Raw genomic sequence first — 26,065 nt, forward strand, 5'->3', positions numbered from 1 at the left:
TGGATACTTAGAAATGGTGCAGCTATTGTACCAGCGGCCCAAGGTATGGGCCCGCACAGGCGAGCTCATGTCTGATACAATTAGGGTCAGATGTGGAACTAGGCAAGGATGCCCTTTGTCCCCATTGCTTTTCTCCCTTGCCATGGAACCTCTGGCGGCCCTACTGCGAGAAAGTGGAGCGGACTGGGGTGTACCCCTGGATGATGGTCTCCATACTGTGTCCCTATACGCTGACGATCTGTTGCTGTACATGAGGGACTTACGTGATATACTGCCAGCTATATCTTACATATTTCGTAGGTTTGAGGAAGTCTCAGGCCATAAGGTAAACTGGGCCAAGTCGGGCGCTTACTGTTTTAATGAGAATGTGGGTGCAACTGATATAACAATCAATGGCACGGCGCTTGCCTGGTACCCAACAATGTTTAGATATCTGGGCATATACATCTACAGATCTCCTGCGGTCATACTAGAGGGAAATCTCCATACGGGCGCAGATATCATTTTGGAAGACTCTGCTACTAAATGTGATGAGTCGCATCACCCTGACTAAAATATTAGTGTTACCCAGGCTATTGTATTATTTTGTAAATCTGCCGGTGTGTGCCCTGGTGCAGCAGTTTCGGGAGCTGGAGGCGTTGATCAGAGGTCTAGTGTGGAATACAGGACGGCCCAGAATAGCGCTGCAGAAACTATATACGTCACCGGAATGCGGGGGCTTGGCAGTTCCTCATCTAGAATTGTATTTCTTAGCTGCGCAGTTGCAGTGGGTTGCAAAGTGGCTACGCGGCAAGAACCTGGCAAATACCGCCATTGAGTCGCATTCATGGACACAGACACAGATCTATAGCCTATTCCACCCACTTTCGAAATCTCCCCCCCTGACACAGTTACATATTGAGTTGGCCCACAGATGCTACCGAAGGACCCTACGACTTACAAAGGACACTAACCCTATGCCCCAATACTACCACTGGTCGGTGCGCTCCGGGGCGGAGACTTTGTAGCAGATGCAGAGCTGATGCCCTGGACTGAGGCAGGAGTGGATACACTTGGAGACCTATACGTGGATGGTACCTTGTTGCCCTTTGCAACCTTGACAGCGAATACTGGTCTACAGGTGGGTCCGCTCCTCCTACACGCAGCCAACATAAGGACATTGACACAGAAGTGGGGAGATTTGACAATTGAGCCATAAACACATCAGTTGCTGCAATACCTGCATGTGATGGGGGAGGGAACGCATGTGATTCACTGGCTAGTGCAGGCCCTACTTACACATGTGCTAAAACCACCACAGAGTCTTCGGGCGTGATGGGCTGAAGACAGAGGTCAGCATTGGACAGATAAGGACTGGGAACATGTCCTGGCCAGTGCCACGCGCATACCGTGCAACTCCTGTTTCAAACTCATACAAAGGTATATAATACACAGGGCGTATGTCTCGCCAGACAAGATTAATAAATATTTTAACATTGCCACCCCTGCTTGCACAAGATGCCATCTACTAGACACTGACCTACTACACATGCTGTGGTCTTGCCCCCTGCTTCACTCTTATTGGCGTACAATAACGGCAACTCTCACCAGTAGCATTAACACTGTTGTACCACATACATGGGAGGTTTGCATCCTGGGGTTATACAAGTGTACGAAGGCCAACAAAGTAAGCTCTAGATTCTGTGACCTAGGTTTGATCACTGCAAAACAGCTGATAACCAAGAGATGGAAACATAAAGACCCTCCGGAGGCTCCCCATTGGTTAAAATCTCTTGAAAATTGGGCACAGGCAGAGATCACCATTCTTCATAGAGAAGAAACGGCTGGTCTGCGTAAGTTGCCCATTGCACAGGCCTGGGACAACATCCTGAAAACTCTTGTTCAAACTAGCAAGGCGTTATGTGCTCCCCCGCGCTGCGATTGGATTGGGAGATGACGCCTGAAGTGATGCCCGGGTGAAGTGAATGGGCAGTGTACACAGGGCGCCCTCGGACATGACTGGGCAATGTCCCCACACTCATTCATGATGCTGCATAGACACGGTTCTAGACGCATGATGCCTTGGCACCCACACTATTGCGTACTGACTAAGAACAGCGACCCAAGTCAGTCACACTGCACGCGGTCCTCGACATGACCACACTAAAAAAGCACACACCGCACTAGCTACATGTTTTTTTATGTACCCTATATCTCCTTTTCTTTTGTATTTCTTTTCAGTTTCCTAGTTATGGTTCAAGAGTTGAAAAAAAAAGATATCTTGCAATCAGTAAAATGGTTCACTTCCTATCACCTGTGCCTTATTTTATTTTTTTATTTTTGTTCAATGATTGTATTGATCGCAAGTTGTATGACATTGGACTTCTAGGCATGTTCATGTCTGACCTATTATTGTAGGATGGAGACCTATATGATAGACATGTCCTGCGCCTCATTTAGAGGTGACAGTATACGTAGGTATCGTATTCCTATATCAAACTGCTAATGCACGTCACCTTTTGAGAGCTAGAGGTAAATTACGTTGTGCTCACTAAATGGTAATACCTGGAACGACATATTTAATGTCACAGTGATATTGGTTTTGTATGTAAGTGCATCATACCTATGCCTGATTTGATTGTAACGAGTAAATAATAAAAATGTAATAAAGATATTTAAAAAAAAATAATAATAAATAATCACCATCGCCAACATGCACCTTTTTTACTCTGCATGGCGCTGACAGCACTCCCATTGCTGTGACTCCCCCTCCTTCAAAAGCACTCTCTCTGCACAGCTATATTAGTGCACATTTTGCTCCGACAACATTTATCTGCACAGTGACACATCACACTCTTTTGTAATACAGTTTTCCTTGGAATCGTGGACATCAGTTCACCAAAATGCCAGGGAAGTGACATCGCATGCTCTTTGACCTCAAAGACATTACCGAAAGTGACATCACAAGTACTTGTCCCTTAATCTGCCTAGGAAATTCTGTCGGAAGATCTTTCAAACAGGTATTAGCAAATTAATTCACATTATTGAATGTAAATATCCTGTAATAAGTGAAGAATTAATACATTTACATTTTAGATACCGCCTGTATTCTAACTAAGGGCTGCCACAAATCGCCAGGGGATCAATACACATTTCTCTTTTTCCGTGTACAAACGAAAGGAGAATGTACTGCCAAAAAAATCCAAGACACTGCTAATTGAAAATAGTTGCAGTACATATTGTCATGATGTAATTATTACACCAGTATCCAGCTTATAGAGATATATTGATATAGCACAGGGAAACATGCAGAAAAAAATACAAAACACAATAGTAGTTATGCCGCCTATTTTAGTTCATATTGCTGTTAGCTTACACTATTTTAACCAAAAGATCAAAGGGGAGTGAATGTGCTATGCCATGGAAGCAGATTGTATGTACTTGGTATGCTTCTGCCTCCCCACTTTCTTGATGTGAATTTACCATATTTTAAATCATTGTTAACATACTGCCACTTATTATCAATTGCAAGTTTCTATCACTAGTGTGAGGCAAAGGAGATTTTTTTTTATATTCAAAATAAGGAAACAGGGCACCAAGTCGTTTAAAATCACAGTTAAAAAAATATAAACTTAAGCAAAGACAGCATTAAATTTAAATGCTTAGTGTATGTGATATAAGCCAGTGTGTAACTTTATTTGTTTATTTAGGCAATTTGTAGAGTGCACAAATGCCCTTGGGTGTCTCGGTACTGAGAACTATATAGAGGTCGAACCAAAGGAGGGGAGCTTATTGTTTAAAAAGCCACGTTTTTGCACGTTTCCTGAAGGAAAGTAGATTTGGGCATGTTTTGATGTGCAGGGGAAGAGTGTTCCATAATGTAGCAGTGAAAACTATTAATCTTCTGTCACCCCAGGCAACTTTTTTTGTGCGAGAGACCTTCAGAAGGTTGGCCGTTAGTGAATGCAAGAGTCTGATGGGAGTGTAGACACAAAAAGCCTTCTTCAGGAAGTCAGGTCCAGTTTTGTGGATGGCCTTCAAGGCGAAGCATAGGGCTTTAAATTTGATGCAGCTTATTATGGGTACCCAGTGGAGTTTTTGGACTACCGATGAGATGGGTTTATACTTGGGGATACCTGTTATCATTCTAAGGCATTAGCTTTCTATTAAACATTGAAAGTCTAGATTTAGGGCTTGCAGTTTGAATCAAAGTTCAACCTTTTTATATTGCTAACCAGCACAAGGACCAATATGCAATGTTTCATATTTCTGGATAACAAAAAGCTTTTATTGTTTGAAACAATGTGTTTAAAAAAGCTGCTGAATGTAAGTTTATTTCACAAAACTGAAATGATATTGTCCCATTTCCCAGAAGAAGCTGGAGAAGTGCTCATGAAGACCATTTTCATTCTGGTTTTGACTCTGCTTTTGGGACCAGTTAGGCCAGGGATTGCAAGAGCAGCGCCAGCGTTCACAAGGGACAAGCCATGTGTAGCAATTGCTGCCTCTTTCGTCCCCTAAAGATGTCCCCATGGACCTCGATCACTGTTCGGACCTGTGGGATAATCCTGGCATCAAGTAAAAATTCGGGCCTTAATCTATATCAGTCGGAAGAGCACAATATGGACTTGGTTAGAGTGACAGTGGATTGCTGGTAAAGATACGAGATAGGCTTTAGCACCATTAAACTTAAAAAACATATGCCCCACCCTAGTCATCTGATGACCAAACCAGGATTCAACATGGTTCACCCTGGGCAGATTTTATATGTCCATGTTAACGCTTCAAGCCTCCATCAGCTCTTGGTTGATGCCATTTTAAAATAGACTAAGATGTCATGCGTGAAGGGTCCATAGTCTGAATGAACTATGGAGCATATTACCAACACTAGCGATAATTATCGCTATGTTGGCTTAGCGGCAATATTATTATCGCCGAGCTCCGCCGATTTTTAGCGCAGATAAACCTTGCTATTATCAAGGTTTATCTCAAAAGCGATGAAAATCGGCCGAAATGCATGAATATCGCTGAAAAGTCAGCGATATTCATGCATTACCGAGCTAATGCTCTTAGCCTTGTTATCCACCTACCATTGGATAACATGGCTAAGAACTGCTCTGGGCAGGCGTTAGCTTTTGGAGATATTCGCGCTTAGCGTGAATATTTCCAAAAGTAGGTAATAGGAGATAGCGATGTTAGCGACTGTTTCCAGTCGCTAACATCTTGGCACGCCCACTTTGCATGTCATTAGCGATAAATATCGCTGACATGCAAAGCAGGACCCAAGATGATCGCTATCTCCTACTAGCTGTCGCTAACTGGTGTTAGCGACAGCTAGGTAATAGGGCGATAAAATTATCGCCGCTTTAGCGGGAAAAATTCCCGCTAAAGCGGCGATACGGCCCTTGGTAATATGCCCCTATGTATGATCCTCACTTCAAACTTATGACTGATTGCTGTGATACAGTTGTGGTTGCAATCTCAAATCTGCGACGTAAAACAACTTTGAAGCCATGATATCCAAGAGGAGACAAGACACAAGACATTTGCTATGAGCACCACCCATGTGTTTTAAGTTGTCCAAAGTTCTGTAAAAGAACTACTGGCTGGAAAAAGGCAGAGGGTGGTTATGGAATAGACAGTTTATTGCTTCCCTCCTAGTTAGTCCTGACACATTTCGGTTATGTAAAACTAGTCCATCTCTCTCCTGTCAGTAAACTACTGACAGCGCCAAGAAGCCATAATCTAGCGTGTGTGGATTTTATAAACTGGGCAACACATTGCACAAAAACAAGTTCTTCATGAATGTACATGTACATTACAAGGGCACATGATGTAAAATGTTCAACTGAAATAGTGCACCATTTTCTTGTCAGTCGAAGGAAGAGAAGTATTGTTTCTATGGATGAGGTATCCCCATCACTGTCTGTTTTACAAGACCCTTCGCACAAAGCATCATGAAACAATGTTTTCTGTAAACAGTTTAGGAATTGTTGGTTTATTTTGGAAAATACATTCTTGCTAAATGCAACACGTCGACAGGTGGTATCTCATAAACAAGTTTGTAAGACCCAATGTTTGTTTATTCGCACCAGTTGTGCTCCTGGGAGAACTGAATATGAATTATCCATATGTAGGGTTTCACTTTTGTTTTCTGCTCACCCCAGATATCCGCATTAGCACCACAGTTATTAAACGCGGAAGAAATGAAAGGTGCAGAAAAGAGCAGTGTCGTGCAATAACTTAAGCGGCAAAGTCTGTTACCTGAGGCTTGAAACTCACTTCTACTATATGAGGTCGGTGGTAAAATGCGATATGCACATCTGAAGTGAGTTTAGAACCATTGTGAGGTGCTGGGCACTGTGTCTTGTCAGTCCCGCTGTGCTCTGGCAGGCACGAAGGCTGCTGCTAAGAGATGAGTATAAGAAAGCCGTATCACAAGGATAGTGTGAGAGCACGAGTCATTTGATTGGGTGCACGTCTGTGACGTCAGAGCAGAGTGCTGGGTGTGTGACTAAGACAGGGAGGGCAGTTTGAGATACAATATTTTCATCGGTGAAATTATAAATTATACAAATGCTTGTATGTTCAGCAACGATTAAGAATGTCCTGCAAATCTGATTGGAGGTTTTGTTGAGACGGTGTTCATACTCTCATAATGAACCCTTAAACTCTTGGGGTGTCTAATAGTCTTACGTTCTCTTTAAGTAGTCAAAGGTTGGCATGAATAACTCAATGTTTAGTTTCGTGAAAAACACATATTTGGAAATGGTTCAGAGTGTACCAAGGCTTTGGGCCTTGAGCTCCTGTCTAACTGTGTCTGTGTTACAGCTTCTAGGGGGTTTGCTGAGCGCTCTGGTGCAGTGCAGCTGACCAGAGACTCCTAGATGACATGCAGTAGGGGGTGAGGCTTCGCATGTGCTAGAAGCTTTTTTTGATACTATGGTTTCAATAACATACTACACATCTTAAACTTTATTCCTTTTTCTACCGGCAGCCAATGAACTCATTTCAATGTTGGCTTTACATGGTGTAATATTTGGGGGAAGGTGATTTTTGTATTACATTATTATTATTAATTCACACTTGCATGGCGGACTATGTACCCTGCAAGCCAGCGTGTAACCAGTCAGATATAATTAAAGAATTGCAGGGAAGTGATGGAATACATAAACCCAGTGATGGATGGTGTGAGGCACAAATAAAGGATGCAAAGCCAGTCTCATAAGGTGTGACACGTTTGGAGTTTGTGCCTTGGCATGGCTGCACAATTATGCCATTGTTGCACTCTTTTCTGTCACTTTCTTTTGCAGTCTATTACAGACAACATTACAGTAGTCCAGCTTTACCAAGGACCGCATCATTTCTACCTAATAAGTGCAGTGGAATAAGGGCATTATGCGCCCGATTCACAAAAGTAATCGGAGACAAAATCCTAACTTTACGACTTTCATAAAGTTAGGATTTTGTCTCAGTTTAGGAGTAGTGTAGTTAGGAATTTTAACTTTAACACTCCTAAATGCCTTTTGTGAATAGCGAAAGTCGTTAATTTAGGATTTTGTCTCAGATTACGTTTGTGAATCGGGCCCTATATTTTGGAGTAAGTGTAACTGGTAATTGACTACCGTGACCACAACATTAAGTTGAGTTAAGAGACATGTATGCATCAAACAGCACTTACAGGCGATTTGAAGGGAATGGTTTTGTAGTTTGTATCTCTAATCAGAAGGTTCACTTTACTACATTCAAACACATTTTATTACATTAAGTCGTATAAGTGTAGCCTCTATGGGGATGGCATAATTGTCACTATTTAGTCACTGAAATCTGGTGTGGGAAGCATATTTTCTTGTTAGGCAGTGTGATTCATGGAGAAATGTAAATAAAGCCTGTGAACTGTCTGTTCCATTGCCTATTAATGTTAAATACACAAAATAATTATTTACACAGAAAATAAATAGTCTGGACAGAAGTTATTGCAGCATTCTGTGCACCTTTAGACCAGCATTAATATCTTTGTTCATGTATGCTTACCACACTTGGTGTCCTCTTTTTATCTTGCTCTGTTCTGGCAGTATACCTGGCAGGGACCAAATAGAGTTGACTGATGGAGGACATGCAATAGAACCCACCATAATTATAGGGAGCTCCACTTGCCTTGGGGGTATCTTTGTAATTAAAATACATCCACCAGTGTGGCGGATGCAGTGTTATTACTGTTGAATGCCAAGTGGGCCGCCATGTTGAAATGGCTTACAGCAGAGGCTTGTTGCTGGAAAACGAAATATTGTACAAAAGGGGGTGGTGATGGACGGAGCATCTGAATCAATCAAACACTCACAGTCAGTCAAAAGATCTGGGTTTAATCCATCACCGTTCTTAAGCCCACTCTGCCACCCCAGTTCCGACATGGCTATATGCAAATCAGTCTGACCCTGTGCCTCATGGGAACAGTCCAGCCGGAACTGCCAAGCCATGTCTTTCCTGGCACGGAAACAAGCTTCCGAGGACTGGTTTCTGGCATTCCAGCCGTCTTCAGCCCGGCTTGCTTGAATCCAGTGGCAAAGTGAGCAAGGGACTCACGTCTGAGTATACCCTGCCACACTTATGGCGGCCAAATGCGGTACAAAAGGGGGTGGTGATGGACGGAGCATCTGAACCTATCAAACACTCACAGCCAGTCAAAAGATCTAGGTTTAATCCATCACCGTTCTTTAGCCCACTCTGCCACCCAAGTTCAGACATGGCTATATGCAAATCAGTCTGACCCTGTGCCTCATGGGAACAGTCCAGCCCGAACTGCCAAGCCATGTCTTCCCTGGCACGGAAACAAGCTTCGAGGACCGGTTTCTGGCATTCCAGCCGTCTTCAGCCCGGCTTGCTTGAATCCAGTGGCAAAGTGAGCAAGGGACTCACGTCTGTGGTGACCCCGCAGAAAAGGCAGATATCTTACAGGAAGAATGAAGTCATCATGTTAGCCCATTTTTTTGATGCCTGCAGGCCATTTTGCATAAACATGTGTTAGGCTTTCATGAGCTTTCCAAAGTGTATGTTTTCTTTTTCAACATCATTAAAGTGCACATGGCATTGTGTGATTCACAGCTGAATTAAATGTGACAGTTTTGGAAGGTGTAAGATATATTGAAAGCATGTAAGGACCATCATTTGAGGTGTGAAATACAAGTGTAATATATAAGGCCAGTGCTTTAATGTGTGAGGCACAATTGAACTGTATAGGCCAATGACATAATATGTGATCGTTATGGTGTAAAGTTTTGGGGAACATTGAAATATATGAAGCCTTCCACACAAGGAGTGAGGTGAAAAATGTATTATTATTGTTATTGCACACTTGCATTGCACAAAATGGACCATAGAGGGCCAGGGAGTAAGGAGTGAGAAATAATCAAAGAATATAATGGAAGGGGTGGAGACTCAGGCCCAACTGAAGAAGATAATGATACAAGGCGTAAGAAACAAGTGAACTATGAAAATCCAGTTATAACAGGTTGAGGGAATATTAGAATATATAGGCTTGTGGTTTACGGTTAAGAACATAAGCATACAAAGATAGTTTAGAGGGGGAAACAGAATCGTGTATAAAGTCAGTGGTGTAAGATGAGACACTCAATCAAAGTATATATGGCCCTGATGTGGAGTTTCTAAACCCAGTGAGAAAGAGTGAAACAGAACAACTGTGTGTAGGATCTCAAGTCTGAAGCAGAATTAAAGTATATACAGAGGGTAATTGGGCTGTACTGAACGGCACAACCAGCAAAGCAAGGTTTGAGCACAACTAGAGAACTTTAAAGGGGCCATAGAGTGAAGGGAAAACAACTCTCTTTAACAATCACCAACAATAAGCATTCTAAAATGTTGCTTAGCTTGATCTGCTGGAAGGCTCCTTTAAATAGATGTATTGATGTATGACGTGAGAGCCAATTGCCCTTCAGATATTCAATGATAAAGGAATCATTTGCCATTGGGGTGAGATGTTTGCTGCGTGTATCAGTAAAGTGTATAACACAAATGATAAGCGGAGTGTGGCTTCGCTAAGTGTCATAGGGCACATGGAGGCAGGGCAAAGAGGATAGGCACCGATGGGTCTGAAGGAGTGTCCTTCATTGAGCTTTCTGAGTCAGTAGGATTCCTTTGGAGCCTATGAATCAGGTAATAAGAAATGATTGAGAGTCCATTGATTGTGCCAGGCAAGCAAAACGTGTTTTATTCATAGATATCTCACATACACCTGTGTCCTGGGAACCCACAAATGTGACCCTCACAGCACAACCACACTACAAATAGACACAGTAGCATTCACTTATTAGGCAAGAGAAAGGGCACATACATGTAAGTGAAAATCAGGGCATGTAGCACTGTTCTGACAGGGCCATTTTACTGCTGTGCGATCTGACTCACAAAGTCTTGGAGGCTTACGTCATTGCTTTGAGTACATTTGAACCTTTCTTGTAATTCTCAAATGATTTCAGGGTCGTCTGGGAAGTTGCAACTGTGACAGCTTCCCAAAAGGTACTTACTCAGTGTATAAATGTAAAAGGTATACATTTTCGAATAAAGAAATTAATGCATCTGTGCATTTTCATGTAACTTATTTCTTCCTGGAGAAAATATTTTTTCCTAGGCAGAACCCCTTTTTCTACCCCCTCGCCGGTTTTCGTTATGTTCATCCCCATTTATCACCATGGAAATTGATTCAATACTGCCCCTAACAGGAGTAAATCAGGACCCTTCTATGGTAGAAACCTACCTTCCAAGGTCAGTGAATATCCAAAAATATCCAAATTGGTGTTCTGCAACTTTTACACGTGCATCCTCCCTAAATTTAGAACCCACCCCAAGAATATATATGCTGACACTTGCAAATACACTTGCAAATACACCACACCGGTCTGCTGGTTGTGTGTGAGCAACTCAATTTTCAAGTGTGACCTACCTTTTATTAACTCATTAATGGGAATAGGACAAGAAATCTGCATAATACCTGAAATTGGCAGTCTATAAATGCATCAATCTAATCAAATCAACATAGATATTTGAATTGCGAATATTTTAACTTGAAAGCTCTCTTATTTCAATAAGCAGTTCAGGTTTCCTAAGACTGAGTTATAGTTGTTTGCCTTTAACCTGTTTCTCCATTAAATGATTCCTTATGGAGCCCACTTCCAGGTTTAAATTTAATTTGCCGACAAATCATTTCCTGATATCCATTTTCTCTTCTTGAAGTTCTTTTGGAAAAATTGGGGCGGTTGCTTATTTGACGACAGGCAACTGTTTGGGCCAAAAGTAGCGCAAGTAATTTTTGTCAATTCATTATACCCAGACCTATTTAACACATGTACATCACTGGCTGGAGAAAGGGCCAAATGGGCGCCTGGAAAAGTAAGAAGTTCGAAAGACCTGTCCTGCCTGTGGCAAATCATCTTTCATTGAATCATTATCCACGCCAAAATGACTTTTTACTACAAAGCACCTTTCCACAAAAAGTCATTGATTCCTGATACAGAGAATTTATGGAAAAGGATGTAGATTTGATGTCAAGAACAGAGATATACACTTATGCAGCCCTGGTGGTCCTTCTTATAAAGTAGATGCCAGAGCCAGGAACGGTGCTACATCAATGTGACTGTTGGTAGCTGCACAAGTGCCTACAAGAGTGGGCCGCATAACAATGGACCGTAAAATAATATTGTAAACAGCAACTTTTTAAATGAGACTCCAGAATTCCTTGCACTGTAGCTGATCAGAAATGGTCTTACCAAGCCAGTAAGATGATTCACCAAGCTATAGAATCACTCCTGATAAAGGGTGTGATCTACAAGCCTTGGGCTAAGCAATCTCTTCACCCTTCATTCGCACAAGTCTCAACACAAGGTTACTCAAGGTCCAACAGTCACCTTCATCCTACCTTCATTTTGAAGAGCTTATTGCACAGTGAATGGATGTAAGTCAGTCAATCAATCAGGGATTTAAAGGCGTGCAACTCACCTGTTAAGGTCTCACGGCATCTGGGAGGGGGGAGTGGGGTTGCGCGAAACTCCACAGGACATTCGAAGAGCCAGGTCTTGAGATCCTTTCTGAATTGGTGCTGTGTCAGACTTCGTCGGATGCGGTGGAAGAGTTTGTTCCAGGTCTTAGCTGTGAGGTAGGAGAAGGATCTGCCAAATGCTATGGCCCTCTGGATGCATGGGACCATGGCTAGTGTGGCAGAGCGGAGGTTTTTCTTGGAGGCTGGGAAGGAAATTTGTTTGTTGAGGTATTGGGGTCCAGTGTTATGGAGGGCTTAGTAGACGTGTGTAAGCAGTTTGAAGGTTATTCTTCTTTCGACAAGAAACCAGTGGAGGTCGTGGAGGTGTTGGGTGATGTGGTCATGTCGTGGGATGTCGAGGATAAGTCTAGCTCCGGAATCCTGGACGGTCTGGAGGTTTCGGAGAAGTTATTTGTCAATTCCAGCAAAGAGGGGGTTTCTGTAGTCTGGTCTGCTGGTGATGAGTGGGTGGGTGACAGTCTTCCTGGCGTTTGGGGGATCCATTTGAAGGTCTTGCGAAGTATGCGGAGGGTGTTGAAGCAAGTTGAGGACACAGCGTTGATCTGGCCGTTCTTGGTGAGCCAAGAGTTGAGTATGATGCATAGGTTGCAAGCGTGGTCCGTTAGCATGAGTTGTTTTCTGAGAGCGGGGGCCACGTTGTCCAGGTTACCACAGTCCCAATTAAGGAAGGTACAATGACCTACCAAATTCTATGTGTCAAATATTCTGTCCATGATTTCCATTTGGAAAGCCTCGGACCTTTTTAATTATGCAATAAAAGCACCAGTAATGGAAACTCGTTAAATGCACCTGGTCATACAAGCTGGAATGCCTCACCCTCTCCCAACTGAGCTGTGAACATAGGAAGCTACTGATGTTTTGACAGAAAAATATAAAATGTTGCTTTTTTAACTGTCAACAAAGTGTTGAGTGAATGGAAAATAGATTCAATACTGATTATGGCTTAATTCCTCTTTAAAAGAGTTTAGCATGCCGGGACTAACAAATGAGGTTCCTTCCAGCCACTGGATATAGGCAAAACATTCTGGGCACTGTACCCTGTGTATTATAGGGGGATTTTACTGTCTTAGCCTACCTCCTTCCCTTCCTTCAGCTTTGTGATCATGATGATGACTGGAACATCCTCTTGCCAAACCATCTCCCAGAAGTCGCTCACTGTGTTCAGCATGGGTCCTTGAGTTGCAATGAATACCTTCTCCCGTCCTTCATAGCCCTGGAAGCAAGAACCCGAGTAATTGCATGTTAGTTCAGAGCAAAAGAAGAGATCCACACAGATGCAACTGAGCTGCTATCTCAAGAGGTACCTGTCATCCAGGTCAATCATGCCAATCAGAGCTGGCCCAGGACCTACAAAACTATCCCTGAGTGTGCAAGGCATGTCTTGTTCAGTACTACTGGGTATCTCATTTACTGTCCACATAGGACTATTAATGGGCGATTATAAACAATGAACAGAAATAGGACGCTGGCAATATACAGAGAAAATGTATGTTTTTGGACCATACTTCAAAGAGCATTATACCCTTTACCCAATAAGTATGGATTTTCGAGCATACCACCTGTACTCAGAACCAAATACAACAATTACATTTATGTAATGATTGACTCACTCACTATTTCACTCACTCACTCACCAAAGCAGTTTATTTGGTCCTAAAAATAAATTAGACTAAGGCTGTAACAGCTGGTGTGCAACCAACTGTGTTATCCAACTGGTATTGTGTGAATTAATATGCAAGTGGCACTGAGTCAGGGATAGGACTGACATCTCTGGGTAGCAGCTTGATGCTTCAAAACACTGCCCTTGATAGCCCTCGTTTGAGACATCGTGAGAGCAGCAGCAACAGCATAATGGGCCTGATGCACAAAGATAAACTTACTGCTGTTGTGAAGTTGCTATATTTTGGCATTCACAAAGTACGAGTTTAATATTACTAATAATAATTTTAGGAGAGTTCACACATAAAAAGATCCTATCTTTTAATGTACAGAGTTCTCTGCCCCAATTACTGTTTGTAAAATTAAACTCGTAAATTTGTGATTAACGAAAGAAATAGTAAAAATAAAGTTGGTAAATTTACCTTTGTGAATCAGGTCCAGTGTAAACAGTCCTTCAAGTCTACACTGGTATTTTCCAGTGGTATTGCACCGTTACAACGCAACTTTTACAACGGACTTCTATTACAACGCAACTTTTACAACGCAGGATCCATTACAATGCATGCCTTTACAACGCATGTCATTACATAGCAGATGCTATTACAACGCATGCCATTACAACGTAAGTATAGGTAAGTATATAATTTTTTTTATTTTATTTAATATTATTTAATTAATTTGATCAATATTAAATGTACATAAATATATTTATTTTTAGTTTTTAGGGCAAAGTTTGGTTTTTGGGGTACAGGGGTATTTTTAGGTTTTAGGGCTGGGTTTGTTTTTTGGGGTCAGGGGTATTTTTAGGTTTTAGGGCTAGGTTTGGTTTTTGGGGTACAGGGGTATTTTTAGGTTTTAGGGCTGGGTTTGGTTTTTGGGGTACAGGGGTATTTTTAGGTTTTAGGGCTGGGTTTGGTTTTTGGGGTACAGGGGTATTTTTAGGTTTTAGGGCTGGGTTTGGTTTTTGGGGTACAGGGGTATTTTTAGGTTTTAGAGCTGGGTTTGGTTTTTGGTGTACAGGGGTATTTTTAGGTTTTAGGGCTGGGTTTGGTTTTTGGGGTACAGGGGTATTTTTAGGTTTTAGTGCTGGGTTTGGTTTTTGGGGTACAGGGGTATTTTTAGGTTTTAGGGCTGGGTTTGTTTTTTGGGGTACAGGGGTATTTTTAGGTTTTAGGGCTAGGTTTGGTTTTTGGGGTTTAGGGGTATTTTTAGGTTTTAGGGCTGGGTTTGGTTTTTGGGGTATTTATTTATTTATTTATTTATTTAAGCTTGTATCGCGCACAGCTACCCACAATGGGTTTCCCGGCGCCAGGGATAGACTGTAGAAGAAAGAGGGAGTGTCACCTTGACTTGAGGCCTCAGCCGACTATTGGTCACGCTTAGTAAAGAGCAGAGTCTTCAGAGCCTTACGGAAGCGGAGTAAGTTGGTCTCAGATTTTAATGCCAATGGGAGGGAGTTCCAGTATTTAGGACCCAGAGTAGAAAAGGATCGGCCTCCCATTTTTGTCAGCTTCCATCTTGGTACTGTGAAATTGCCAGTGTCCGATGACCTTAGTGAGCGCAGGGGTCTGTAGGGTTTTACCAGCCCCTGAACATATACTGGGGCGCTGCCCTGCTTAGCCTTGAACATGTGGCAGAGTGCCTTGAATTTAACGCGTTCTGGGATGTTCAACCAATGGAGGTCACGCAAGGCGGCAGTGGCTGAGGTGCGTCTGGGTATGTTCTTTAGCAGGCGCGCGGCCGCATTTTGCACCACCTGCAGCACATGTATGGTGGCTTTATCTGCGCCCAAATAGAGAATGTTACCATAGTCCAGGCGTGATGTTACAAGTGCCTGGACTACAGTTCTGCGAGAGGAGAGGGGGAGCATCCACAAAATCTTGTGGAGCCACGGCAAAGTTGAAAAGCAGATGGCTGAAACCTTAGTAGCCTGTTGTCTCATAGTTAGCCTGTCGTCAATAATGACACCCAGGTTGCGAACTGCAGTGGATGGTGTAGGCGCATTTCCCAGTTCGATGGGCCAATGGCGGGGACCCCATAGATGTTTGTTCTGTCCCAGAATGACCACCTCGGTCTTCTCCCCATTCAGCTTGAGACAATTTCTCCGCATCCAATCGGCCACACGAGTGAGGCCCGACTTGAGTGCGGAGATGTTGTTTACGTCTCTCCCTGATAAGGAGAAGACGATCTGGGTGTCATCTGCGTAGGAAAACAGGGTTAACCCAGCTTGTTCGACTATAGTTGCCAAGGGTTTAACGTAAATGTTAAATAATAAAGGGCTGAGAATTGAGCCCTGGGGGACGCCACAGGTGGATGGGCAGATGGCGGAGGCTGCTTTGGAAGAAAACACTTGGAAGCTTCGGTCGTTAAGGAAAGACACCAGCCAGGCCAAGGCCTGGCCTGCCACACCTAGAGATTTCAGGGAGTCAATGAGGATGGAATGTGACACGGTGTCGAAGGCTGCGCTCAAATCCAGCAGGATGAGCGCCATGGTGTTTCCCTGATCGACACCGTGCCTAAGACTCTCTGTCACCCCCAGGAGGGCTGTCTCAGTTGAATGCCTAGGCCGAAAGCCCGACTGAGAAGGATGGAGAAAACCAGTGTTTTCAACCAGTTTGGAGAGCTGAGAATTTATATGTCTCTCCAGTATCTTTGAGAAGATTGGCAACAAAGATATAGGACGAAAGTTAGCAGGATTTGAAGGATCTGCACCCAGTTTTTTCAATAACGGTACAACCATGGCGTGTTTCCAAGGTTGTGGGACATGGGCCTCGCTCAGAGAAGCGTTGAGTAATTTAATGATGGGGGGATGAGTGAGGGGATCTAATTGTTTTAGTATTTTGGCCGGGAGAGCGTCCTGTGGGGAGCCCGATCTCACACTATTTAGACAGGAGAGGAAGGAAATGGCATCTAAGGGCTGCCAAGTAGTGACTACTGCGTCAGTGTCGGTGTTTTCCAATTCCTGGACTAAGTCAGGGGCAGTATGCGTAGTACCTGGAAGTGTAGTGAAATTTTCATAGATAAGATCAACTTTATTTATAAAGTAATCCGCTAAGGACTGGCACTGAGTGGCATCAAGTGCCGGAGGAGGAGGGGTAGAGTTAGCACCAGTCAATTTTTTGACAACAGAGAATAGCACCTTTGGGCAGTTTTGTGCATCCGTCACAGTTTTTCTTGTGTAGTCTGCTTTAGCAGTTTTACAACTGTTGTGGTATTTTTAGGTTTTAGGGCTGGGTTTGGTTTTTGGGGTACAGGGGTATTTTTAGGTTTTAGGGCTGGGTTTGGTTTTTGGGGTACAGGGGTATTTTTTTGTTTTAGGGCTGGGTTTGTGTTTTGGGGTACAGGGGTATTTTTAGGGTTTACTTTTTTTCAAAATCACGACTTTAAATAAATTAAATTAATTAAAATTAATTAAATTAAATTAAATTAAATTAATTATATTATTTACAATTAATACATAAATTAAATTACATTAATTAAATTAAATTAAATTAATTACATTTTTTAAATAATTCAATTAATTAAATTAAATTATATTATTTACAATTTATAAATTAATTAAATCACATTAATTAAATGAAATTAAATTAAATAAATTATTATTTTTAAATTATTAAAATTAAATTAATTATATTAAATTAAATTATATTATTTACAATTCTTAATTTATTTAAATTACATTAATTACATTACATTAAATACAGTAAATTAATTACAATTTTAATATTAATTAAATTACAATAATTATATTAAAGTACATTAATTACTTTTTCAAAATTAATAAAATTAAATTAATTAAATTAAATTAATAAAATTAACTTAATTACATTTTTTTAAAAAAGATATACTTACCTATACTTACGTTGTAATGGCATGCTTTGTAATAGTATCTGCTATGTAATGACATGCGTTGTAAAGGCATGCATTGTAATGGATCCTGCGTTGTAAAAATTGCGATGTAACGGTCTGCGTTGTAAAATAACGCGTTGTAACGTCATACATCCATTTTCCAGTCATTGCCGATATCCTGAGCCTCTCAGCAACAAACAGGAGCTTGACGGGGTCTACTGGTTGAATAAAGGATGAACTCTGGGTTGTCTTTGGGAGTAAATGATGTGTGATGAACCTTCTGCTTCAGCTGGTTGTTAGTGCTGTCCATGACATATTCCTTCTCACTCTGCAGAGATGCTGCTAAACATACCACCGTGCAGATCTCCCGCCCTTCTCCTCCCACTGTCAACATATTTGAGTTCTTCAACCAGTTGACATGTGGGGCATGAGGCCTCACTGCCTCTCCTAGAGCAGATAAGGCATCCAGGGCGGCAGGCAGCATCTGTACAGAGAAAGCAGTCTCAAGCCTCTCTCCTATGTTCCAATCGGAGCACACCTACACATTTTAAAGAGGTGGGGGGGGGTCCTTATAGGTTACATCTGTATTATGGAGAAACTAATCATTATTTATTTATTTACTTATATATGTATGTACGTATTTAGTTATTTATGGGTTTCTATGGTGCCTGCATGACCCACACAGATGTTAGAGCCTGTTACACCAATTACTTGTTTGAGATTTGGCACATCAAGCCAAAAGTGCGAACCCGTGAACAGGATGTATGGCAAAGCAGCACTACGAGGCAAAATGCAATGGGCTACGGTGTACCAGAATGTGTTGCACAAGGGGTGTCGAATGCATATGAAGGTAAATTTTCAGCTGCACAGAGATAGACAAAAATCGTCAAATGGTAATAATTAATTAATGGATAAAGCCCCAGTAAAGCCGAAACCCTTCTTCCTTAAGTTCCTTGATCTTTAGTTGATCTTTGTGGGGGATCAAAGTCATATTGAGAGTAAGTACTGGATTAGAAGCCTTTTCATTTCAATTTTGAAAAACTCCTAGAAGTGTATTATCCTGATACCAGAGGGGACAGAATTCAATAACTAATGACCAATGTAAATGTAAATGCCATTTGTAAAGCGCACAGCTACCTCCAACGGAGGTGTCCCGGCGCTGTCCGAATACCGCTTAGGAACCCTTCCAGGTTTTTCCCTGATGGATTAAACCCAGATCTGTTGACTGGGTGTGAGTGTTTGATTGGTTCAGATGCTCCGTCCATCACCACCCCCTTTTGTACCGCTTTGTTCGCCCGGCGCTGTCCGTATACCGCTTAGGAACCCTTCCTGGTTTTTCCCTGTGGAATGTCCACTCCTGGGCACCCCCAAAGTGAAGCCAGGCATCCCAGCGCTGTTGGGGCCATTGTGGATATTAAGCAAGCTATTGCCCAGACTTGCAGAGTGGGACCCATGATTAGAATAGGCACCGAGGCGAGAATTATCAGGTCCAAGGAAATTGATTTGCATATGGCCATGTCTGAACTGGGGTGGTAGAGTGGGCTAAAGAACTGTGATGGATTAAACCCAGATCTCTTGGCTGGGTGTGAGTGTTTGATTGGTTCAGATGCTCCGTCCATCACCACCCCCTTTTGTACCGCTCACCTTAGCAGCATCAGACTCTAGGCAATACCTCACTTAAATTCCGTAGCCCAGCACTTTCAGTCCGGCAGGTATGAGTAGTTCGCTTTGCACCCCCTGTATAGCACACCCTAAACACCGCACAGAGGTTACAGTGCTCCTACCCTCCTCTTTCCTACTTTTGTCACCCTTTTTTCCCCTTACTTGCTTCAACAGAATCACAACATGGCTGCCAACACTTCCTAGTTGCAACCGCTCGCACCGCTCACACTGCTTGCAGCCAATGAGCAGCAAGCTTGTGCTCGTAACGCCTCAGCCAATCAGATGGCAGAATACCCAAATATCGATATCTGTAAATTTTGATATTTCTCCAAAACGTCTGAATGGATTTACACCAAATAAACAAAAGCGTGCTTTCTAGACCAAGACCCTTCTCCCTGCCAAATTTGGGGTAATTCCGTTCACCCGTTCGACCTGTAGCCTTGTCTAAAGTTTCCTATGGAAATTGCATGGAGAAAACATGTTTTGGGACCCCCCTTTTTTCTCGGTTCCCCCTTGACGAAACACCCCCAAACTTTCAACATAGGAGCTGATCTGAACAAAGAATTAGTTTGGAAAATGTCATGAAGATTCATCAAATGACGTAAAAGTTAAAAACAAAAAATGCTCTTCCTATAGAAACTTGGTCCTAACTATAACTACCTACTGAGACAGTGGTCACTGTTGCCAGCTCAACTGCAACCTACTGTGCAACACCACCTGATAACAGTGTAGTAACAAAGGAGGATTGGGTGCTTCCAAACAACACATAGGACAATAAAAGCCAACAGAACAAAAGAACTGCTCAAAACACTGGATTGTCAGAGCAGTCCATCTGGCCATGCTATACTGTCCAACAGACCAGTCCAACGCTGGGTGGTATTACTGTGCCATAACAGCAAGCCAAAAGTTATGATGACTTAACTATGTACCAGTGTGCATTTCAACAAAAGTACACATGTCAACTTTGCTTATCGGTATTGTAAAACACATTGCCATTAACTAGATTAATTGAATGCCTCAAAGGAGGCTCTTACATGATGGAACCACCCATTGTACATCATATCAACAACGGTTTAGGGAAAAGGCCGATTGAATTCAAGATATATAGGATGAAAAGGACCCTCAAAGAATCCTTCTCAGGGATTGGTGAGAAGTGTGGCTCAAATTGTTAGAGCGGCAGACCCTGATGCAGAGGTCTGATCCGGGACCAGGGTTCAATACCCGCCTCGGAGGGTCTTGGGCTCAATTTCCTCGGACCTGATAATTCTCGCCTCGGTGCCTATTCTAATCATGGGTCCCACTCTGCAACTCTGGGCAATAGCTTGCTTAATCTCCACAACGGCCCCAACAGCGCTGGGATGCCTGGCTTCACCTTGGGGGTGCCCATCAGTGGACATTCCACAGGGAAAAACCAGGAAGGATTCCTAAGCGGTATACAGACAGCGTTGGGCGAACAAAGCGGTACAAAAGGGGGTGGTGATGGACGGAGCATCTGAACCAATCAAACACTCACACCCAGTCAACATATCTGGGTTTAATCCATCGCCGTTCTTTAGCCCACTCTGCCACCCCAGTTCAGACATGGCCGTATGCAAATCAGTCTGACCCTGTGCATCATGGGAACAGTCCAGCCCGAACTGCCAAGCCATGCCTTCCCTGGACCGGAGACAAGCTTCCTAGGACCGGTTTCTGGCATTACAGCCCTCTTCAGTCAGGCTTGCTTGAATCCAGTGGCAAAGTGAGCAAGGGACTCACGTCTGAGCATACCCTGCCAACTTATGGCGAACAAAGCGGTACAAAAGGGGGTGGTGATGGACGGAGCATCTGAACCAATCAAACACACAGAGAAACAGAAAAGGAAAAAAAGTCAGAGAGAAAAAGAGAGGGAAGGAAAGAAAGGGAGTGAGAAAGGGAGAAGGAAGAGAGGATACAAGGAGAGGAATGAAGAGAGAGAGAGAGAGGAAAGTGAGAGAGAGAGAGTGAGAGAGAGAGACACTGCAGCCCCTGCGCATCCATGAGCAAGTAAGTCATGAATGGCGGAGCCCACATCATCTTCTCCGTGACCTGGCAGATCTCACACATGTCGCTGAGTCCTGAGTCATCAATGGCGGAGACCACATCATCTTTTGGTGCCTCTAAACCTGTGGAACTCAATTCCGTGTCACGTGGTGGTAGGCCCCTGATGGCCACATGAGCTTCGAGTGGCACTAACCCTGTGCATCTCAAGTCCGCGCCAAGGGGATGGTAGGCCCCTGACGGCCATACAGCTCAGGGTGTGACTAACCTGCACAACTTTTCAAGGACTCTTTATGGTTGAGACCCATGGAGCGTCCTCCATCCAGTCAGCACCAGCAATAAAGGAAGTGACGTTGTCGATCTATTATATTTGCGTGGTCACATGGCCTGTGATGCATGTGTGTGGTGTGTGTGCAAACCTGCCCTCAGGGAGTGGCTTTGAGATGTTGAGAACTAGACCACTGACCTGCACACCAACAGCAAGTTCGCTTGCGACAGGTAGCTATGTGGGGTCAACGTTGGAATGTAATTGGAGTGGTGTGGCATGGCGTACGCCGGAACAGGGCAGGGATAGCTACAATGACACAGACAGCTCGTAGTACTGCGTCTGTGAGTCGAGCAGATGGGTCGCAGCTGTCCCGTTGTGACCCTGGGTGCGAACTGTTCAGAACTCACACTACATAAGTATTAAAGAATCATTTTGTGATTCAGTCCGTCAGGTGGCATCTGTCCGAGGCATTTGTGAAAACACATCGGAGTTCTTTCTGTGATAGATACCCCTTTGACGCTGCCTCACCCCACATCAGCAGGTAACTCACCCTCTTCCCACATTACCAACATACTCCCAACAACCTTCTTTGGCCCAGAAGTGTCCCTGTGCGGTTGGACAAAGAAGAATCTTAGTCAAGTTTAGATTTACATATAAAAAATGCATTTAAAGAAAAGAACAACAAATAAGACTGAAGTGAGTCTGGTGCTGTGGTTGCTGCCACAAAGTTGGGGTCACTGCCATTCAGAACTCAGGACACAGTTACACATGTGGGATTGGCTTGTGTTAAATAGGGTTAGTGGCACAAGAAGCATTGAGACCGTATGAGCCTGTGATGCTGCTTGGTGTGGACGGCCTTACTGGGAGCAATGTGTATTGCCTACTGGACTGCGTCATGTGGAATCAGGACTCTACCTGAATTGTGAGCTCTGCTGACTGTAGTGTAGGCCAGAGGTAGCAGTGAGCAAGGGCCCACAGCCACGTGCATACGTTGGTGGCCCCACCGGCCTGCGTAGTGCAGGTTCACTTGTCGCCAGCCTTCCATATGCAAATACCCCTCACTGATCGAAGGGAGACTGGTGCTGTGGTCGCTGTTACGATGTTCGGGTTACTGTCATTCAGGACTCAGGAGACAGTTACACATGTGGGATTGGCTTGTGTTAAAGAGGGTTAGTGGAACTACGTGTCGCCAGCCTTCCATATGCAAATACCCCTCACTGATCGAAGGGAGACAGGTGCTGTGGTCGCTGTTACGATGTTCGGGTTACTGTCATACAGGACTCAGGAGACAGTTGCACATGTGGGATTGGCTTGTGTTAGAGAGGGTTAGTGGGAGTACGTGTCGCCGGCCTTGCATATGGAAATATGCCTCACTAATCGAAGGAAGTAAGGTGCTGTGGTCGCTGCCACAGACTTGGGGTCACTGCCATTCAGGACTCAGGACACAGTTACTCATGTGGGATGGGCTTGTTTTGAACAGGGTTAGTGGGAGTACGTGTTGCCGGCCTTGCTTATGGAAATATGCCTCAGAAAACAAAGGGTGTATGGTGTTGTGGTCGCTGCCACAGACTTGGGGTCACTGCCATTCGGGACTCAGGACACAGTTACACATGTGGGATGGGCTTGTTTTGAACAGGGTTAGTGGGAGTACGTGTTGCCGGCCTTGCTTATGGAAATATGCCTCAGAAAACAAAGGGTGTATGGTGTTGTGGTCGCTGCCATGGACTTGGGGTGACTGCCATTCAGGACTCAGGACACAGGTACACATGTGGGATCGGCTTGTGTTAAAGAGGGTTAGTGGGACTACGTGTCGCCGGCCTTGCATATGGGAATATGCCTCACTGATTGAAGGGAGTCAGGTGCTGTGGCTGCTTGCACGGACTTGGGGTCACTGCCATTCAGGACTCAGGACACACTTACACATGTGGGATCGGCTTGTGTTAAAGAGGGTTAGTGGGAGTACGTCTCACAGGCCCTGCATATCGAAATAAAAATGCCTCACTGACCGACGTGAGTCTGCTGCTGTGGTCGATGCCACAAAGTTGGGGTCACTGCCATTCAGGACTCAGGAGACAGTTACAGATGTGGGATAAGCTTGCGTTAAATAGGGTTAGTGGCACCAGAAGCATTGAGACTGTAGGAGCCTGTGATGGTGCTTTGTGTGGACGGGCCGCACTGGGAGCAATGTACCTTGCCTACTGGACTGCGTCATGTTGAATCAGGACTCTATCTGAATTGTGAGGTGTGCTGACCATAGTGTAGGCCAGAGGTAGCGGTGAGCAAGGGCCCATAGCCAAGTGCATATGTTGGTGGCCCAACCAGCCTGCGTAGTGCAGGTTCAGTGGCACCACATGTCGCCGGCCTTCCATATGCAAATACCCCTCCCTAATCAAAGGGAGTGTGGTGGTGTGGTCACTGTCATGAAGTTCGGGTCACTGCCATTCAGGACTCAGGACACAGTTACACATGTGGGATCGGCTTATGTTAAAGAGGGTTAGTGGGAGTACGTGTCGCCAGCCTTGCATATCAAAATATGCCTCACCGATCGAAGGGAGTGCGGTGCTGGATCGGTGCCTCTGACTCGGAGTCACTGCCATTCAGGACTCAGGACACAGTTACACATGCGGTATGGGCTTGTGTTAAAGAGGGTTAGTGGGAGGACGTGTCGCCGGCCTTGCATATCGAAATATGCCTCACTAATCGAAGGGAGTGTGGTGCTGTGGTCGCTGCCATGGACTTGGGGTCACTGCCACTCAGGACTCAGGACACAGTTACGCATGTGATATCAGCTTGTGTTGAACAGGGTTAGTTGGCACCACGTGTCCAAAATTCATACTGCGAGCTCTGCTGCCCGCAGTTTAGACTGCTAATGAGTGTTCGTTTGTACTTGAAAATGGATTTGGTGATTGTACTAAAGCTATAACTGATATAAAAATTATTCAAGAAGAAAGGATACTTAAAGGATATTATCTAGATTTGAGGCCTGTAATAGTTACTTGCCTAGTGGACTCTGTAGTTAATAAATGAAGAAATCATTTTAATTGTGTGCCCTACTGAGCGCAGCGTGGGTGTATCATGAAAAGATGAAATAAGTATAGAATACACTGACGAAGTGTTGTATTTTCTGAGTACAATCTTGTTGTTAGAAATTAACATTTAAAATTGGAATTGAGAGCTGTACTGCCGACAGTGTATATTGCTATTCCATGTTGGTTTGCACTTAAAGATTAATTTGGTCATTGTAGTAAACCTATAACTAATATAAAAAAAAGTTCTTGAAGCAAGGATACTTAAAGGATAATATGTAGGGTGTAGGAGTGATAGTTACTTGCCTACTGGTCTATGTAGCTGCATATGGAAATACCCCTCACTGATCAAAGGGAGTGGTGCTGTGGTCGGTGCCACGTACTTGGGGTCACTGCCATTCAGTACACAGTTACACATGTGGGATCGGCTTGTGTTGAACAGGGTTAGTTGGCACCACGTGTCGTCGGCCTTCCATAGTGTATGCCAGGGCAGCGGTCAGCAAAGGCTCACAGGCACATGACGTTGACTTGAGCTGCACAGATTGGAAGCATTTGGTCTTCTTAACCCATCATAGTCTCACACAATTTGCGTCGCTACTAATCTTGAATTATGAACCGTGTTATCCCCAGTGTAGGGTGGAGGCTGCAGTCAGGATGGGCGCACAGCCACGTGCCGTTGAGTTGAGCTGCACAATTAGTGGCACCTGGAGTACTCAGCGTGTGTGCACCCTGCGATGATAAGTGGTCCCACTAGGAGCAATGTTTTTTGTCTAATGAATTCTGCCTTGATAAGGCCACGTGACGATGACTTATGGTGCAGTTAGTTAGTAGCACCTGAAGCACACAGCGTGTGTGCAGCCTGTGATGATGATTGGTCCGGTCGGGCATGCCGCACTGGGAGCAAAGTGTCTTGCGAACTGGACTGCATCATCTGCAATCACCTCTGCATCTGAATTGTGAGCCCGGGTGTCCGCAGTGTAGATCGAAGGCAGTAGTCAGTACAGACATAAGGCAGCGGTGCTGTGCCCCTGGGTTCGCAAAGGGCTTGTGTGGAGGAGACCCGTGGTCATGGTGGCAGCCACGTGCCAGGGTGAGGGCTGCCGCTCTGACAGGCTCATTGGTCTTCCCACAAGTGAACCACACCTAGGGCCCGGCCTATTTATTCATACTCCTACACTGGAATGGCATACGTTGAACCAGTCCACTCCACTTCCGCTTCCAGGGGGGGACAACACAGCTACATGACCAAGATCTTCCCCACTGCCTGAGGTAACATGGTTGCATCCACTGCGCACTACACTACAAGTATCAATAGTATATCTCCACATGGAGAGGTTTGGGCTTTGCATAGTGAGGTCTGTGCAGCACATCAGCATTACATTTGGCATTGTGTGCATTATTATTGATGGGTGACTTGCCTCCTTCATATATAGTTGGTTACATCTCCCAACATTCAGCTATTGTGTGGCTGAGAAGCCATGGCATTTTGGGAAGGGCCGTTGTCCTGTATTGCACTGCCTCTGTGGTAGTAGGGGGGTG

The 26,065-nt window shown here is 44.1% G+C and overlaps 1 protein-coding gene across 2 annotated transcripts in view; it reads right to left on the reverse strand.

The window, feature by feature from the left end:
• Window positions 1–26,065, reverse strand: part of PTPN7 (protein tyrosine phosphatase non-receptor type 7) — a 418,932-nt gene that overhangs the window by 118,020 nt on the left and 274,847 nt on the right. For both annotated transcript variants that reach the window (XM_086923125.1, XM_086923126.1), the window contains one exon: window positions 13,122–13,259. In XM_086923125.1, the coding sequence (XP_086779251.1) occupies window positions 13,122–13,259 (138 nt within the window). The remainder of the gene's footprint in view (window positions 1–13,121; window positions 13,260–26,065) is intronic.

Source organism: Lissotriton vulgaris, chromosome 5 (genome assembly GCF_964263255.1).
Source record: "Lissotriton vulgaris chromosome 5, aLisVul1.2, whole genome shotgun sequence".
Taxonomy (NCBI): domain Eukaryota; kingdom Metazoa; phylum Chordata; class Amphibia; order Caudata; family Salamandridae; genus Lissotriton; species Lissotriton vulgaris.